This window comes from Aulonocara stuartgranti (genome assembly GCF_965226115.1).
Source record: "Aulonocara stuartgranti genome assembly, chromosome: 11".
Taxonomy (NCBI): domain Eukaryota; kingdom Metazoa; phylum Chordata; class Actinopteri; order Cichliformes; family Cichlidae; genus Aulonocara; species Aulonocara stuartgranti.
The window spans coordinates 30404584-30422256 of NC_138947.1; the positions used below are offsets into that span (position 1 = coordinate 30404584).

At 42.0% G+C, this 17673-nt stretch overlaps 1 protein-coding gene across 29 annotated transcripts in view; it reads left to right on the top strand.

The window, feature by feature from the left end:
- rims2a (regulating synaptic membrane exocytosis 2a) overlaps positions 1-17673 on the top strand; it is a 159153-nt gene that overhangs the window by 83522 nt on the left and 57958 nt on the right. For 18 of the 29 annotated variants that reach the window (XM_082552306.1, XM_082552334.1, XM_082552314.1 and 15 more), the window contains 12 exons: positions 3118-3329; positions 4605-4724; positions 6169-6268; positions 6395-6518; positions 8678-8724; positions 9009-9121; positions 10085-10132; positions 12144-12274; positions 12603-12795; positions 13135-13288; positions 14263-14289; positions 15721-15789. In XM_082552306.1, coding sequence (XP_082408432.1) covers positions 3118-3329; positions 4605-4724; positions 6169-6268; positions 6395-6518; positions 8678-8724; positions 9009-9121; positions 10085-10132; positions 12144-12274; positions 12603-12795; positions 13135-13288; positions 14263-14289; positions 15721-15789 — 1338 coding nt within the window. Of the gene's footprint in view, positions 1-2815; positions 2884-3117; positions 3330-4604; positions 4725-6168; positions 6269-6394; positions 6519-8677; positions 8725-9008; positions 9122-10084; positions 10133-12143; positions 12275-12602; positions 12796-13134; positions 13289-14262; positions 14290-15720; positions 15790-17673 lie in introns of all 29 variants that reach the window. The other 11 variants (XM_082552331.1, XM_082552332.1, XM_082552318.1 and 8 more) reach the window with 7 other exon arrangements.

Consider the following 17673-nt stretch of genomic DNA (forward strand, 5'->3'; position numbering starts at 1 on the left):
TTTAAGTGAATTTTCTTCTGATTCACAAAAAGAATAATAAATAAAAAGTCTTCTCCCACTGATATCATATAGAACCAAGAGTACAAAAAAAAAAAAAATCAGTGTTTACAGCAGTTTGACACTTGAGATTTTGGCTAATATTGATTACTTATACATACTGACACTACACTGACTTTGTTATTTGAAACTTGATTTGCAACCAAGATAAAATATGGATAAGACAGGACATAAGATACATTGTGTTTTAATATTGAAAAATATTGAAAAAGAAAGCTAGGAAGTTAAAAATTAATTTGAAGCCAGAAACAGACCTTCTGTTTAAGAGCCACAGTTCTGCAGGCATGTCTCTTTACGAGAAGCAGATTTTCTTTTAAAGGTTAGAGCCTGAGAGATTTATCAGTGAGCCAGTATTATCGGCCGATAGTAGTTATTTGCTAAGTGGCATTGGCGTTTATGCCAATAAATGAAAATTTAAAAAGTAAAAAAAAAAGGGAGAAACACCTTCAGTGATGTTATAAGTACCAGAGCGCACTCTGCAACTTTCCAGTTGGCCACCTATGTTTGGAAACACAACAGCCAGCTGATCCGAGCAGAGTCAGGCAGAGCCTGTATGAGTGCATAAACAACTGGAGATAGCAAATGTTATGGAAGGCTGTTTATCCTTTGTGTGTCTTAATGGGAAAACCTTTTTTATTTCCGATCCATCGGAATATTAAATTTCAAAATCTCCAAATAATTCTGTACATATCTGTTAAGAAAGTACTGAACCCCATATTACCCCAGTGCAATGAGGGATTATTTAAGACATTTCTGGCTATGTGTATTCACAGTGACCCTGCAAACAACGTCTTCCATGCAGGTTCTTTTTTGTCCTGTGCTGAAAATTCTTTCTCTTTACTCCTGTCCAGTCCAGCCTCCCACCACCTCCTCAGCCTCCACATCTAGCAGCATATGCAGTCTATTTTTATGCCTTTCCATCAGCGTTCCCTGATTTCCCTGAGATTGAATCCTGAGCCAGATAATACTTGAAGGAAGCCTGTCCTCTATAGATCCATTAGGTTCTACAGCTCTGTGCAGGGGAAGTGAAGTGTGGCGAATGTGATGTATGTGGCCCATGGGTAAACAAGTCGAGTGTTTTCAGATGACCTCACTTGTGACTGCAGCCCTGAGGTCCGCTATTGACTTTGTACATCTGTGCAAACACACAAGTCTACAACAGCATGTTTGCTGCCAAGAACACGTTGTGTGTCTGTATTATTTAAATGGCCCATTCTTCGGTAAATGTTTTAATAAGAGCAACTTTATTTCCCCTTTGTAAAATGAATTGGCATCATAGCTGAATATCATTTAAATGAATTATGCATTGTAATGGGATGCTAAAATGATCTTACTGACTGAAGTCCTGGACAGAGAAGAGCAGGATTTGACTCTTAACTTGTGCCTGTCTTCACCTCCACACTGCTCTCCCCTGAGAATCTCAGCACTACCTTTGGATTCAATATTTTTTGCTCTTTTTAATTAGCTTTAAATGTTAAGCTTCTTAATCAAATTGAAAGTGCTCATCTCACTGCTCTGTACATCCACACTGGAGAACAGGACAAACCCTACAGAATCACAAAGTTGCTTCTGGAGATAGATGGATAGTTTTGATCGGTTCACATTTGTCTTATTAGAAGTCTTCCCTTTATAACTGATTATTGTCCTGAAGGCACGACAAGAGTAGAGAAATGCCCCAGAATCCTTCATCCTGCGATCGTAGCCACTTGCCTGGCTTTCTCAAGGCCATGTATCCGTCGATGCTACGGCAGAAGTTGTAATCAGAGCCTCATCTTTAAAAGCTCTCCCCGGTGCACTTTAGATCGAGGTCAGTTAAGGTTGTGTGGCATTGCAATCTGAATCCCCAGTTAAACACATTAGAGGTCTGCCCTGCTCCCTACTATAGATGCAGCTTCTTTAGAATAAGATAGCAGTGTGCTGACTTTGTTTCAACAAAACAGAATCTGGCCCGAATGTTTCTGAAGATTGCGGTCTGAAAAAAATCAGAGGAATGTAACGTGGAACGTGTTTTGATTGAAAGCAAAGTTTGCCTTAACTATATCTGAAGAAATGAAGAAAGGTCTATTTCTTCACCTGCTCAGGAGGGGCAGCTAATCTGAGGAAGGCTGACTAAAAGGGAGGAGGATGGGAACTAAAAATTCTTGTGTGATATGTTTCATGAACTGAGGGGACAAAGCCGGATTATTTTGAACTGTGAATCATGCAGAACTACCTATTAGCCAAAGTATTGTAAAGAAAACAAAACTTCGCTCTGTGGCCTATATGTTATCTTAATGAGGCTCTTTTCTCTTTATAATCATACTAAACATATTTATTTATTTCAAATGGGCCGTTTATCCTTGCCCCGCCCACTCCTTGTCTATTTGTCTGTTTATCAGAGGTTCCTAATGTGCTGTTGGAACACATGTAATACCTTTAAAGGATTTGAAGCTTCAGATTGTGCTTTTGACTTCAGCCATGGCTTGCGTCTTGTTTAGTTTTCTTAACTGTGCAGTGCTAAACTCAATCCATCTGCGTCTTTTCCTTCTCTGCAGGGATTTTAGGAGCGGTTATCTCTCTTGCTGAATTATGGGAGCATGTGAGCACTCGTGTGTTTGCGTGTGTGTGTGTGTGTGTTGGAATGTGAATGACTGGATGTCTTATTTCGAGTTCTCTGTGTGGGTGTGTGCGCGCGTTAATGTCTGTACTTTGTGGCGTCCTCACTTGTCCCTCTCGATGTCCTCTCTCGTGTGTATATGCCCTCCCTCCCACCTTACAGGAGATTTGGATGGCCATTGGTGGGACCATGCGTCATGGCATAGCAGTGAGGCTTCCCCACTGTCTTTGGTGAGACATGTGGAGCCCTGCGTTGACCCTCCCTCCCTACCACCCGCCCCCTTAAGCCCACCTCTCTCTCTCACTCTCTCTCTCCTTCCCTCTCTTTCTGTCTCTCTCTCTTCTCTCCCCCGTCCCCTGTCCTCCCGGAGTCTTTTTGTCATTTCATGTTTCCTTTGTTTTATTTACACCTTTGCATGTTGTTTTTTCTGTTTTTTCTTTCTGTTTTTTATCCCACACCTGTAGGGGACAGTCAAAGGGGAAAAAGAAAAACTATTGAGCAGGCATTTATGTCCGAGGCGACACACACCTTATCTGAGAGGCAAAAGAAAATGGTGCGCTTTGGGGGACACTCATTTGAAGAGGACTTGGCATGGTGTGAACCGCAGGTTAAAGACTCGGGAGTTGATACGTGCAGTAGCACTACGCTAAACGAGGAGCATAGCCATAGTGAGAAGGTACTGAGACAATCTAGCCTGCTTTTTTTTTCTTTTTTTTTTGTTATGATTATTATTTATGACCTTACCCATCCAGTCTTTGTTTGCTCTCTGTCACCAAGTGTAAATAGGTGAGATGTCTGTTTTATGGATTTTATTTAACGTTGTATAAATTGATTTCTCTTGCGATTTTTAAAAAAATTGATTTATTGTTTTTGGTTCGGTTACTTTTGGCTCCACCTCGGTGTTGCCTTAAAAATAAAAGTCATTTGGGGACACCCTCTTTGCTTGCTACTTGTACTTGCTGTATTGCTCCCCAAATAGAAACTACACCTCTTTACAGTAGCTGTAAAAGACTTGGGCATTGACACACAACCTCTCTGTTTGTCATGGCACTCAGGAATGTGGGTCTCTCCTAGTTGCATGCTCGTTTTTTTTCCTCCGTATGTTGTGTTCTTGCTCTGCAGCGGTCCTGTTTAGTGTAGTAGGAACACCCTTACTCGGGCCTGTCCCCTCTCACTCTGCTGCCCTACCCCACAGCACCCAGTCCAGACAGATCCTGTCCCCTCTGCCCAATTTTCCACTCACTTCTATAGAAAAAAAAGACACAAACACACACACAAACAGGGAAGATTGGATTAGTTTTGCACCAAAAAAACATTTGTTTTTCTTTTTTCCCTTCCACTGCTGCATCTGTGATATCACCCTGTGTCTCATAGCTTTATTCTGTGCTGTCTGTTTTTCATCCTTTTTGATCTCTAATGTGGCACCCTAGGATCTACTTCATCTGTATCACGTCTACCCCCCTCCCTCTTTTTTTTTTCACTATCTGCTTTTCCCCTCACTACTCCACTTGATGGTGGCCGTGTGTTTGTGTGTAGCAAAGCACCAGAGTCACACTCTGGTCTTCCTGCTCCCGTTTGAAGAGCTGGTTTTAGGAGGAGTGTTGAGGCTGCTTGCTTTACTCTGCATGGGGCGCTGCATGAAGCTTAACTCCACCCTCACACCAGCAGGTTCACACAAACTCTGTGAGACAGTAAATGAGCTGTGTGTTACTTGGAGAAATTTCAGATTTTCCTTTGAACGCTTTTGGCCTAACAGATAAAACTGCATCACCTGGAGTTTAAATTACTGAGCTATCCAAGTTTGTGTGAACATTCTTCCCCCAAGTGAACAAATAAAGTGCTCCCTTCACGCCCTCCTTTCACTGTTTTGTTGTCTGCTTTGGTCTGAAGTGATCGAACTAAAATGGATGACTTGTTAAACAAAAGGTGTGTTGTTGCTCTGACCTTGTAGCACCCAGTGACGTGGCAGCCGTCCAAAGATGGGGATCGCCTAATAGGGCGCATTTTGCTCAACAAGCGCATGAAAGATGGAAGTGTGCCTCGAGACTCAGGTGCTCTGCTCGGTCTGAAGGTGAGCTTGCAGCCTGTGTGGGCGTCATTTGCACTGCACACACTCATGTTGAACTGCCATTAGAATATCCTGTTAAAATATGCATATTTAGCACAGTGACTTTAACATTTTACCCAGTAGGTTTCAGTCAAAAGGATCAGTGTTAGATGTGGCATTTAGGTGGAAGGTTAAAAATTTTGTGCCTTTTTTTTTTAGGTTTCTTCACAGCTTTCTGTTGTTACATCATACAGTAGTACGAGTCACTATTAATAGCCATTATATTCCTGATGAATATTAATAAGTGTTGTTTGATACTGGGCTCTCTAATCTTCTGAACTCATTCATACTGAGCTACTTCAGTGAACAGAATTCAGCTGCTCGGAGGAAACAAGTCGGAGCAGAACCTCCCAGTATTGTCCCTGCAGTTATTCCCTGTTTGTGCATTATACAGTACCATCACGTTCTAATGTAAATTTACATTCTTTGCTCTCTGTGTGTCTTTTTCTCATAGTTTTAGTGCTGCCTGCTTCTTATTGATCAAATTCTTTATTGATTGCTAAGTCAGTTTCCCTTTCAGTGTCTCCATCTATTCAAAAAGCATATACTTATTTTTATATAGATAGTGGTTTTGTTTTATCCTTCACTGTTGTGTAATTCTGTCGGTGGTGCGTACCCTTAAAAAAATAAGAGAGCGGCCGAATGTCCACAGGAGCATGGCAGCAGCCGCTGGAGAAAGAAGCGAGAGCGGCAAGATGGGGAAAAAAATCATTACTGATTAAATGAGCCTCCTGAAATGGCATGTTTGTGTCTGCTCAGTGCTTCTGTGCATTTCTGTCCGCTCAGCAGCAGCCACCCAGCTCCACAATCCAGCCAGTCAGTCCATCAGTCAGGTTGCCAGCCTCGCCCTCACTGCCCATCTCTTTCTCTCTCTTATGCTCTCTTCATCTGCAAGCCTCCCTCTCTCTATCTCCTGCCTGTTACATAAAGCCATTTCATTTAGCAGACTTCCCTAAGCTCCTTTGTATGTTGGCATTCAGCTGCCATTAAGAGGGGATTTTTATTTGTATGATGCCAGTGTAAGCCGAGGAGAGTGGAGTACAGCAGCTCAGGACTGTACAGTACAGCTCTAGCCCACGGCCTTGCACTGTTACAGAACCACGGTACAGCACCGGAGTTTTTCCACAGGGAACAAAGCACAGTCCTGGACAGTTTCTGAAAAGATTTAGACTTTTAACACTGACCTTCTCCCTTCCAGTGTATTTCTTGTGGTTTCAAACCTCACAGGCAAAAACTGAAGCCATAACATCAACAGAATGCTTTGAGAAAATAAGTCCATGTTTTTCTATGAGCTGCAGGGCTTGCATGCTAATGCGCTGCATTAAATCTACAGTTATTATGACATAGCTCGACTTTTGTTTCACAAATGCATTTTAGTACCAGCGCAGTCACCTCTCTGTTTCTACAGGTGGTGGGAGGCAAGATGACAGAATCTGGTAGACTTTGTGCTTTCATCACTAAAGTGAGGAAAGGAAGTCTAGCAGACACTGTTGGACACCTAAGACCAGGTATTGAAAAACACATGCACACATTTATGAAGAAATTAAACTGGCAAAATTCAGCTGTGACGACAGTGTGAGCAGAAAGGATTAAGATCTTCCACGTGATGCTGAGCATCTCTGGTGTTTTTGCAGGAGATCAGGTGCTGGAGTGGAACGGGAAGCTTTTACAAGGAGCCACATTTAAAGAAGTTTACAATATCATACTAGAATCCAAGCCGGAGCCGCAGGTGGAGCTGGTGGTCTCGCGGCCTATAGGGTAAGATCTCGCAACCAGTGTCACACATGCAGACACACATTGTTCTTCACAACACAACTTTGATGATTTTGGTGTTAATAAGCAACAGGATGCTCTCGCTCACACTAACCAAGGTGTTAGGCATGGGTGAGAATTTGCGCTGCAATTGTGTTACTTTTCCATACAACACAATAAGCATACTGAAGCAGACGAGTTCACTAGATGTGTTAAAATTGTGATTTGAAAATGTAATTTTTAATTAAGCGAAGCCAGGACTAGGATCTGTCAAGGGCATCGACCTTTTTCCCACTATATGCTGGGATAGTTTGTGACCCCCAGAAAAGGAATTGTGTGTTTAATGATAAAACTAAATATGGTGCAGGACGATAATTCAGACCAAGGAGAGGCACTATAAGAAAAAAACTCTTTTTTTGATACATACCGGTACTCAGAACAGGGTGAGGTCTCAGTGATGGGAGAAGCAATTATCTGGTTCAGGGGTGTCAAACATATGGCCTGGGGGCCAAAGACTCCCTTCCAGCCCACTGGATGGCCTTGGTAAACGTGAAGGAAGGAATAGATTCTGTGCTTCAATGGTCATGGTCATTCACACTACACCAAAAGGTACCAAGTAATAAATAAACAAAAAATATCCTGAACCTTTCCCTATCTCCAGTACAAGTTTCTGTGTTTTATAGTGGGTCCAAAGTTTAAAAAAAATCAATTTCCTTCAGCAACATTTCTTTATCATGTGGAAAAATGAAGATTTACTGTTGAAGTTCTTTTTTCTTCTATTAAGATGTCTAAACATTTCCATGTGTGGCTAAACTTCTTCACGCTGACAGAAGGGGAGTTTTTACTGGTCTGGCCCGCTTAAGCTCAAACTGGGCTGTATGTGGCTCACGATGTAAAATGAGTTTGACGTCCCTGCTCTAGATGAATCCTGACATCTCAGATCAAGAGTGGGATTCATCTAGAGAGGGGCTGCTTTATTACACATACCTCCACTGCATATACCTGGAATCTGTGTCTAACAGCCAGTCAGATGAGAAGCAGAGTATAACTTCTGCTCCTGTTGTGCTGTGTGTGGAAATGCATGCTTCAAGTATTTCTTTAAAAACAAAGGATAGAATGGGACACACAGACAGCTCTGAGACACACAATTCACATTTATAGATGGATTTTGACAGACATTTCAGTATTTTATGAAACAGACGTGATATGAAAAATATTTGGAGTGATGTTGGAGAGCTCTGTATGTGTGGCTGAGGACGCACAAACAGACTTTGCAGTACTCTCTGCAGTTATTATTATGGGAAAATCTGTGTGAAATGTAAAGCATAAAGTTTAGGTTATATTAAATCTATATTAAGTGTATAAACAAACCTACTTGTATGAGCATTCATTCTCCCGCTTTGACCAATGCAGAATTTACAGGACTCTGTAGGATATGTTGTTACTCTAATCTTAGTGACTCATATAGTTTCATTTAAATACTTTCAGTATTTTGTCTTCCTAAACTCCTAAATGCAAAATACCAGCTACAACAATAAAAGACTTGTCCCTGCTTCACTCTCACGTTGGTGCAAACCATGCATAAATCTGGACTTTAGCATTAGTCAGTATTTCAAAGAATCACACTTTAGATTGTACCAACATCTCTTACCTATTTGATTTGATTTCGCTGTAAAACTATTACAGTGCCAAGATCTGTAGGTTTGTGCCACATAGCTGCCTCTGTGACTCAGAATAGCTTCATATTTTTGGAATGTGGAGACTGAATCTGAAGGGAACATAGCTCAGAATGTGTTTGCGAAGGAGCTGTGCCGAGCTGTTTATTCAGCATCTGTTCCTCCCTCCCTCTGGCTCCGGCTCTGCCATTTCTGGCCTCATAAGGCACCAAAGAATGCCGGCCGGCAAAAAACTTGAAAGCCCGTCACATTGTTTATCCTCTACACTCCGATTGCTTTTGAAAGACAGAGGCACCTTTGCTTTGTCGATTCCTAGGTCTGACCTGCTTTGTGCCATTGAGGGGGCCGTTGGGTGAATGAAGACTAATGTGGTGCTTACGGTCATTAAAGCGCAGTGCATTTGGTATTAGCTTAAATTGATCCGCTCCATCCCCCTCCTTCTCTCCTGCTTCTCACACTCTTTCACTTTCTTTTTTGCTTTTTTTTCAGAGATATTCCAAGGATACCAGACAGCACACACTCACAACTGGAATCAAGTGAGTTCTGTCAACATTTTTTCCGTGGGTTTGACAGTGTGCCGTTTGATCCTATTAATCATCCCAGAAACACCAAGTGAAGGAAATGTCTGTTTGGCACAGATTGCGTTTGTCACCCTGCCTTTTTATCTTCCCCCACATGGCAAGATTTTTGTGCTCTTTTTGCGTTTCCTTTCTTTGTATGTTCTTGCTACAATCTCCAGTTTTCTCCCTGTGCGGCGCAAAAACTACAAACAGCAAACAGATGGGTGGATTATCTGACTGTGTCGTCTGTGCCCTGCCAGGTTCGAGTTCTTTCGAGTCTCAGAAGATGGACCGTCCTTCCATCTCTGTCACTTCTCCTATGAGTCCCAGCATGCTGAGGGACGCCCCCCAGTACCTGTCAGGACAGCTCTCAGTAAGTGAGCTCAGCTCCACATATGGGCTACATGTAAAAGCCGGGAAGAGGATTGGATTGTTAGAGAGGATTTAATTGCTTTTGAGATCATAGATGAGCTAGTAAGTATAATTTTCCCATTGCAGATTCATTATGCAACCAATTATTTTCTTTTTTTTTAGTTTAAATCTTAATTCAAACCCTTGTTAAACGTTGTCAGACTCAGCAAACTCACTCAGCCTGTTCAGCTGGCCCATCACCAAGCCAGCACAGGACTGTAGATCAGATTACGTTGTGTGTTGTTCATTATCCAGTATAAAAACCCTCCTGGGGTAAATTTGGTAAAAAGGCTGCATTAAAATGAGATAAATCAAATCTTAAATTTAGGATTCAAGAATGTGCTTTTCCTGCTCTTTCAATATTTATGAGAGCCTCATAGAGTATTTGGTCACCACTAAAACATATCCTACACTGTATAGCGCAGCCTTTTCATCCACTCGCTGCTTAAAGTTCTGGATTTTCATGAGAGGGCCGACCTTGAAGTTCGCAGTGGACTAATCACTAAAACAGTTCAGCTCACTGGATAAACCTTGCAAGACCTTGATGAGTAATTCTACACAGTAAGGAGCTGTCTGTATCAAGCATCGTCTGTGGATAACAATCGTGTTTAACGTCACTGTGACGCAAGCTTTGAGGCGGAGGAGAAAAAGGTCTAAAAGACAAAAAGATCTAATTGTGAGCCGCTGATAATTTTCTCCGAGGACCTATGCAGAACAGGGCAGAGCAGCTCAGGGATGAGTAATCTTTGAGAAAGCAGAAATTTAAAAAATACAAAACCTGCTGGCTTAATTCTTTCATCTAAATGACAAATTTCTGTTGTTGTGTTTTGGGTGTATTGTGAGTTGTTGTGTTTTGTGGTTTTGGTTTATTGCATTTTCTTTTCTTTCTTTTTTTTCTTTTGCTGTTTAATTTATGCTTATCCAGAGCCAAAGCCTTAGTAGAAGAACACCGCCTTTTGCCCCTAGGGTCCAGGTAATGGGCCCTGTGTGAAGGGCAGAAACTCTGTTTGGTTTTTTTTGCTCATTGACTGTTGACTGGCCTTTTTTTCTGTTTCCATACTTTGGAAAATGCATTCCTGGGGAAATGGCAGCTTTGAGTTTCCCTCTTAGTGCAGTGCATTGTGTCATTTTCCTTGATTTGATTTCTTGGTATCATTCTTATGATTAGAGTTCTTATAGCTCATTGTAACCCATACACATCATTATCTCCAAGTAGTGCATGCTCGACTAATCGGAGCTTATTTTAAGAGACGCTCTTGCATTGCCTGATGTCTTTGGACTGACTTCAGTGATTGACCTAATTGAAACAGTAGTTTAGTATTGTGTCTATGGCAATGCTGGTCGGTGTCTCTGTCAATCTTTCTAGGACAAAGATCTCTGTTTTTTCTTTTTTCTCCTGCTTCAGTGTGACGTGAACCCAGGCCTCGATAACTCTAACCCTGCACGCATACACAGAAGGGCTCCTCCATGTGCGAGTTGAAGTGATGCTAATTAGCAGATCTGAGCTGATGGCTGTGTGGTTTCATGTTGCAGTGAAAAGATACTGAGTTCACCATCCTCTTTGGAAAGCCAAAGCCAAAACTGCATTTCCCCCATTACAGATACCAGATTTAACGAATAAGCAAATTGTACCTCCCAAATAATAACTCCAAACAGAGCGAAGCCTGGAAGGCTTCTCTTTGCTACAAGCTGCCTGCTTTAATATCACTCTGTCTTTTCTGTGGTTTCTGTTTTATGGTCATTATTGATTTAGATAGCCTGAGGGTTAATATTCCTGTGTTAAACCTTAGATATTTATTTCACTGTTGTGTTGTTTTGCTTAAGCGAGATCTAAGCATCATATCCTATGTGTCGGTAATATTGTTGGTGTGTGTAACAGAGCATGCAGAGGAAAGGGTGCACTGCGTGTTTTCCAGATCAAACATATGAATCGTTCAGGTTTATGTGTGTGTCTACATTAATGTTGTTAAAGCCAGCATGTTTCAGTAAACTGCTTACTTGTTAGTTGGCTGTATTGGACACACTGTACATCAGACTCAGTAGTATATATTTAGGTGTTTTACTTATTGTTGCTAGTTTTTATGGTGAATCTTACTCTACATTTGAATTCATATTTTGCAGTATGTGGCATTTTGGTGGGCTAGAGATTACTTGGTACAATTTGTTTTTCCCATGAGCCCCCTGCTGTCTGTTTCGACTTGTCTTGAATGCTCTTTCCTGCATTGCTGCATGAACGGCGAGTCCTCTTAAACAGTGCAGACCCCTATCCATAATCATATTCTGAATGAAGTATGGACCAGAACTTAGAAGTCTTACTTCTCATTTCATCTGATTTCTTTTAAGGCTTCAGCTGGCCTTTTATTTCTTCTAAGTTTTTTCTCCTGGAGTCCATACTTTTCTTTTAGCGTGAACTGTTTGATTCCTATTGCAGCAGCATGACTGATTTCTCGTTATCGATCCCCACTGAATACTTGGGAGGACCCTATTAGACCCTATATGCCATCATATAGGTAGATGGTGGGACAGTGTTAATTTTAGAGCATGTTGCCTTTAGCATTTCACTACAATTCACTCCAGCTGTAAAGGTCAGTTCCATTTAAAAAACTGTAATCAGACACACTTGAATACTATAGATTTAAAAAAAGAAACATAAGGATTAAATTAGAACACGAAAAGGAGAGTTTTTGCATCTTTAAAAATCATTATCACACCATTTTAACATTGATATAGTTTTAGTTTATGAAAATGACATCCTAGCAATTGGATACCCTCCTCCTTTTTCCTAAAGGGTAAATACAGGAGAAGACCCCGCACTGAGGCTTATACTGATTGAAAAGGTGTTGAACTCAACAAAAGGATATAGATGCATATGTGAGGACTCGATGAAGTTGTCTTCTCCTGCATTATTCCCTTTATGTGCTCTCATTTGTGCTGGCCCTGAGCTGTCTCTCAGAAGGCTGCCTCTGCTCTCCCCCCTCCCCCAGGTCAAACTGTGGTATGACAAAGTGGGCCATCAGCTAATCGTCACCATCCTGGGTGCCAAAGACCTGCCACCCAGGGAAGACGGCCGGCCCAGGAACCCTTACGTCAAAATCTACTTCCTCCCTGACAGAAGGTAAGAGTAGAAACAGTTCCTCTATTTCAGGGCATAATTTCCCCGATGGTAGAAAGACACTAAAAAAAGATTATGCACTAAGGTCAATTTATGGGAGGCATTGATGTGAGGTTTATTTCATAATTATGCTCTTATTTTCTTATTAAGTAATTTATTCTTATGTATTGATGAGGAATGCAGAAAATGGACGTTAAGAAGCAGTTAGCACGTTCACTTTGCCATGTCGTTCCCTGCAGCTGCATGCTGTGGTGCTGTGCTCTGTGCTGTGTCGTGTGATGGATTTGTTGTATTCGTGGCTCTTCCCTATCATGATTGTAAATAAAAACAGTTTGAATTATTGTTCCTCCAGTGACAAAAGCAAGAGGAGAACAAAAACAGTAAAGAAATCCTTAGAGCCCAAATGGAACCAGACCTTTATGTACTCGCCGGTGCACCGGCGGGAGTTTCGGGAACGTATGCTGGAGATCACATTGTGGGACCAAGCCAGGGTGAGGGAGGAGGAGAGCGAATTCCTGGGAGAGGTGAGAAAACCAAACCCAAGCCCTCACAGAGACACTCAGTAACAGTATCTCAGCTTATCCTCTTGAATGGTGTCAAGCCTTTAAGAAAGCTGCTGGCCATCACAAAGTGTTGGGTGGTCCAGTCCTTGCCTATCATGGATCAGGAACTTTCTTTTTTTCTGTTCGCGTGTGAGTGACAGAAAGGGCTTTTTTGGGGATTTACATTTTCTGTAAAAGCTAGCATGTTTTACTTTGCCCTGATTCCATCAGTGAGAAAAAAAATATGTGAGCTTAAAACATTTGGAGTGAAGCCATTTTTTTAAGGAGAGAAAATTTACTTGGGCCTTTTACTTCTGCCAGATCCTGATTGAGCTGGAGACGGCTCTTCTCGATGACGAGCCACACTGGTACAAGCTACAAACACACGACGTGTCATCTATCCCACTCCCACGTGCCTCCCCGAACGCACAGCGCCGGCAGCTCCACGGAGAGAGTCCAACGCGGCGGCTGCAGAGTGAGTAACACCTCGGTCGCTCAAATGGCCCCAAAATGTGCTGAAAGTGACTATAAGAGTCAGAAGGTGGGCATCCTGTAGGAAAAACATTTTACCTGCTGTAATGTAAAGACATGTGACATTCATTCACAGTGTGAGATGGAAGCAGGTCAGCTGATTTTCTAATACCAATGCAGATACATTGGCTTCGGGTATCTGCTGATACCGACTATCAGTCCATTACATGGGTTAAATTAATAATCCTTACTTTGAGTGAGAGACAGGGAGTCTTTGTTTTAATGACTCATGCTTGACTTAAACATTGCTTTCCGAGCTTTACACTCAAGCAAGGTTACGATAAATGAAAGATTAAAAAACACGTTTGTTTTTTATCTAATTCATTTGCACCCTGCACAATATCAGAGTGTTTAATGTACTCTACTGTCACTGATGGTTCTCTGCCCTTGCTACGTATGCACCTCCTCACACCCCGCCACACACTACCAATGAGACAGGTGAAGCAATGACAGCAGCTAATAATGTGGCCTTAAGTGCAAAAACACATTTATACCAGCTGTGGCATGATAAGAGAGAGAAATCTGCAGCTATCAGAGAAAGAGTCAATGGAGGTTTTTACTCGTGTGCGTTTTGTAGCTTGTCTTCATGCGCGTTTCCTTATATTCCTTTTTTATTACTTGAAGCTTGCCATCATACAAATATATCTGTGGCGACAGACTCATGGCACCGAACACTCAGAAATCTAAATTTTAGCACTGAGATAAATGAAAACAACAATAGGTAGCTTTCTGATTTTTGTAGTTGTTTCAACAAACAAGGAGCCATATATATTTATCTGATCAGTGCCCATGCTGTTTGCCTGCTGGCCTTTTCTGTTGCTGCTTCAGGTCATCGAGGCCTTTACGGCCGTTGTTATTTCTGCATATTTTGTTTCTGTTGTCCATGTCACATCTACCTTACTGCTTCTGCTTTTACAGACAAAGGCTCTTATTCACACAACTCAGGTAAAGACCTTTGCCCTGCCAGACATTGCAGCTTTATGGAGCATCTGAGTGTCGTCCTCCTCCTCTTTAAACACACACCCTTGTGCCCCAATTCTCCACCCCTTTCCCCCCTCCCCCTTAACAGCTGACGCTTCTGCTGCCTTACGTGGATTTCTGTGCGGAGGTTTGGTGTATATTTTACACCGCTCGTTCCTTATCCACACAGAGCAGCAGAACCACAGACGCTGTGGGGAAACGGGGAGATTTAGGACACAGTGGTCTCTCCTTCTCTGTGTGTTCACCTGTTAACTGCCTCACAACCCCCACCCTGTAACCCAAAACCAGATTCTGCCAATCTGTATTCAGTCCTAATGTGATGTTATTAAAACCCGAGCTGTCCGCCCCTCCTGACAGACATAATTGGCCTATGACCACCTGCCTCTCCTCTGTCATGTATACTGTTTGTTATTTGGCCTATTATGAATATTTTCCTCTTAACAGTTGCACAGATTACCATTGGCACACTCTGCCCATTCTGCTTTTGCTTGTGTTTGTGTGTCTTCATTGTGAATATCTTCTTGAGAACGGCAGGCGACTGTGTTGCTTTTGTGATACTTCTTATTTACTGGCCTAATCCTCTAACACAGTTGGCATATTTACTCAAAAAAATAAAAAGAGGAAAATAATATTTGATTATCTGCATGCATGAAATATACAATACTCTTTATATAGGATATTTTTGACCCTTGTCTTACTATTGTTAGAGTCTTTGGCCCTCATACCTCCTAATACGCTTAAGAGGACTGCGCTGCAGTCCGTTATGCCATACGGCTTCACTCCGCTGCTTCTTTCAGCCACGGGAGGCTGGCTCGCTCCCCCACTAGGACGATTTTCTGGGTGTTGGTGTTAGCGTGAAGTGAAAGAGCTGACAGCTGTAAAAAGTTTTCAGCCAACTGAGATGAGAGGTTGGGAGCGGCACTGCCAGAGTGCAGCACTTGTCATTTCTGAAAAAGCACACGTGTCCAGTTGATTTAAGTTGAATGAACGGTGAAGGCGGTGGGGATGCGTTGGGTGGGGAGTGGGGGTGATAAGGCTACGGGGGAAGGATGAGGAAAGAGCTACACGGCCCTATCACTTCTCCCCGTCTCCACCTTTACGTGTGCACTGAATGATTGACTGCGCCATTTCAAAGTGCCACGGCTCAGATGAAGAAGGATCGGCTGCTCTTGTTGGGATCGAGCGGCGAAATGCTGCATTATTTGTTTTAGTTGGAGGGTTCACTTTGACCAGTGAGCATTACAGTCAGAGCAGGGGTGACTTATTATTTGAAAAAAAACAAACAAACATCTAAATAAATGAAAAAGGGAATGAAAATGACCTCTTTCTCTCTCTCTCCCCTCTATCTCCTCTTTCCTGCTTCTTTGCCTTTTGGTCTGTTTCTTTCTCTCAAAGGATCCCAAAGGATAAGTGACAGTGAGATCTCAGACTATGATTGTGAAGACGGCGTTGGGGTAATAACAGGTAATAAACAGTTCAAGGCCATATTAAGAAGGTCATCGTTGTGTGGCGTAAGTGAATCGAATCCACTCCATTTCACCAGAGCTGCATTACGATTCTTAATAATGTACTTAGCTAACCTCACTCACGTCGCCACCGGAAAGATGCTTACACACGTCATCACATCTCGCAGTATCGGGCTAAGATCCTGCAACCCATCAGCAAACAACAGCAGCAGCACAGTTAGGTAGCAGAGGGCTTTTTTGTCTGCCTCTGCACTGCTAGTTGCTGTCCTTGCTAAGGCTTCAGCAGCACGCCCACGCTGCATCAGAAAAGCAGAGACAGAGCTGCTAACAGCCAGAGAGAATAAGACAGGGGAAGGGGAAAAAAAGACTGAGAAGTGCTTGAAATTTGCTCACATGAAATAATAACTAGGAAGAAAAATTATGCTGAAAAAGACAGTGAGGGCTTAAAAAAAGGCTTCCTTTAAATTTTAAGCACAAGGTTGCGTTTGAGGGCAACATGTGCCTGTCTTTATATAATCGTTAGTTCTCCTTCTCAGTTTTCACAAAAAGACCACGGGACATGCTATATTTTTTTTTGCAATTAAGCTTGATGGAAACAGCTACCTGCACTGTTTGTAGGTCGTTTCACATCACTCACCACACAGAAGAAGCGAGTGGAAAAATGTGAGAAAACAAACAGGAGAATAGACAGTTTCTGTAGCAAACTGCGTGTCACACACACACACACACACAGACATTCAGACCGGCCTGCCGATGATACCGCAGCTGAGGGAAATCCTCCTCCAGCCTCTTTAAAATTCTCATCAGCCCCTCACTGCCTCTCACAATGCCAGCCACCCCCACCCCCTCACTTCATCCACAGTGAAAGGAATACCCCTTCACTCAGCCCTGGTTGCTCCCTCCCCTTTGCTCGGGCTCCACTGCATCTCATCTGCGGTTTTTGCCGTTATCTGCTTCCACAGTTCAAATGGGGAAGAAAACATTTTACTTTTGTTTTACAGAACATACAGTACACACAGTACAGCTACTATAGCTACTAGTAGCTACTGTAGAAGACAAATGGGCCTTACAACTGAACATTTTTAAGACTTTTTACATCTGTGCAACATGTTTCATGTTGCTTTAACCCTCTGCTCTTTTGCCTCTTTCTGCACCATTGCAGCCAGTTCCTGTTAAAACCTATTAATTGTCAACAAAGAATCTCCTCTTTGCATCTGCAACATGTCAGGAGGAAGAATAGATTTAATTTGGCTTTGCATGGAAGTTGATTGCTGCGCTGCAGGAAGCTCACTAGTGGAGCATCTTTTTAAAGAAATGACAAATGTTTTCCTTTGAAAATTTAATTTACATCATAATGGAGTGAAGACATTGTGGATTGTGGTCATTTTTTTTTTCAAATGTTTGTAGCTTGTATTTGTTTATGTCAATAAACAAATGGTAGGCTTGGAGAATATGACAATTTACTCTATGGGTCATTTAGCCTGACACGTTTAAAGAAATCTATTTTATTCTATCTACGACACACAAAAGAAAATCTTATTAACATGCGACTCCTTTAAAGTGAAGGTCAACATTTCTTTCTTACCTTTCCATCTTTTCCAACTTGGAATCAGGCTTTTCTTTAACTCATTTTAAATATTCTATACACTCTATTGAATATCAATCAACATTAATAGTTCTAAGCACTGACCTTAACCGTGGCTCTTAGCCATGTCTGATTATCGGTTAATGAACTCTTTCAAGTTCAATGGACTAATCAGTCTACCAGTGAAAATTCATTATAATCTTTCAGATTCTTTTGAAAGGCTATTTTCATGTTTAATGCACAGTGTTAAAACAGCAGATGACTTACACCTTTATGGAAACCCACTCCTCATTTTTT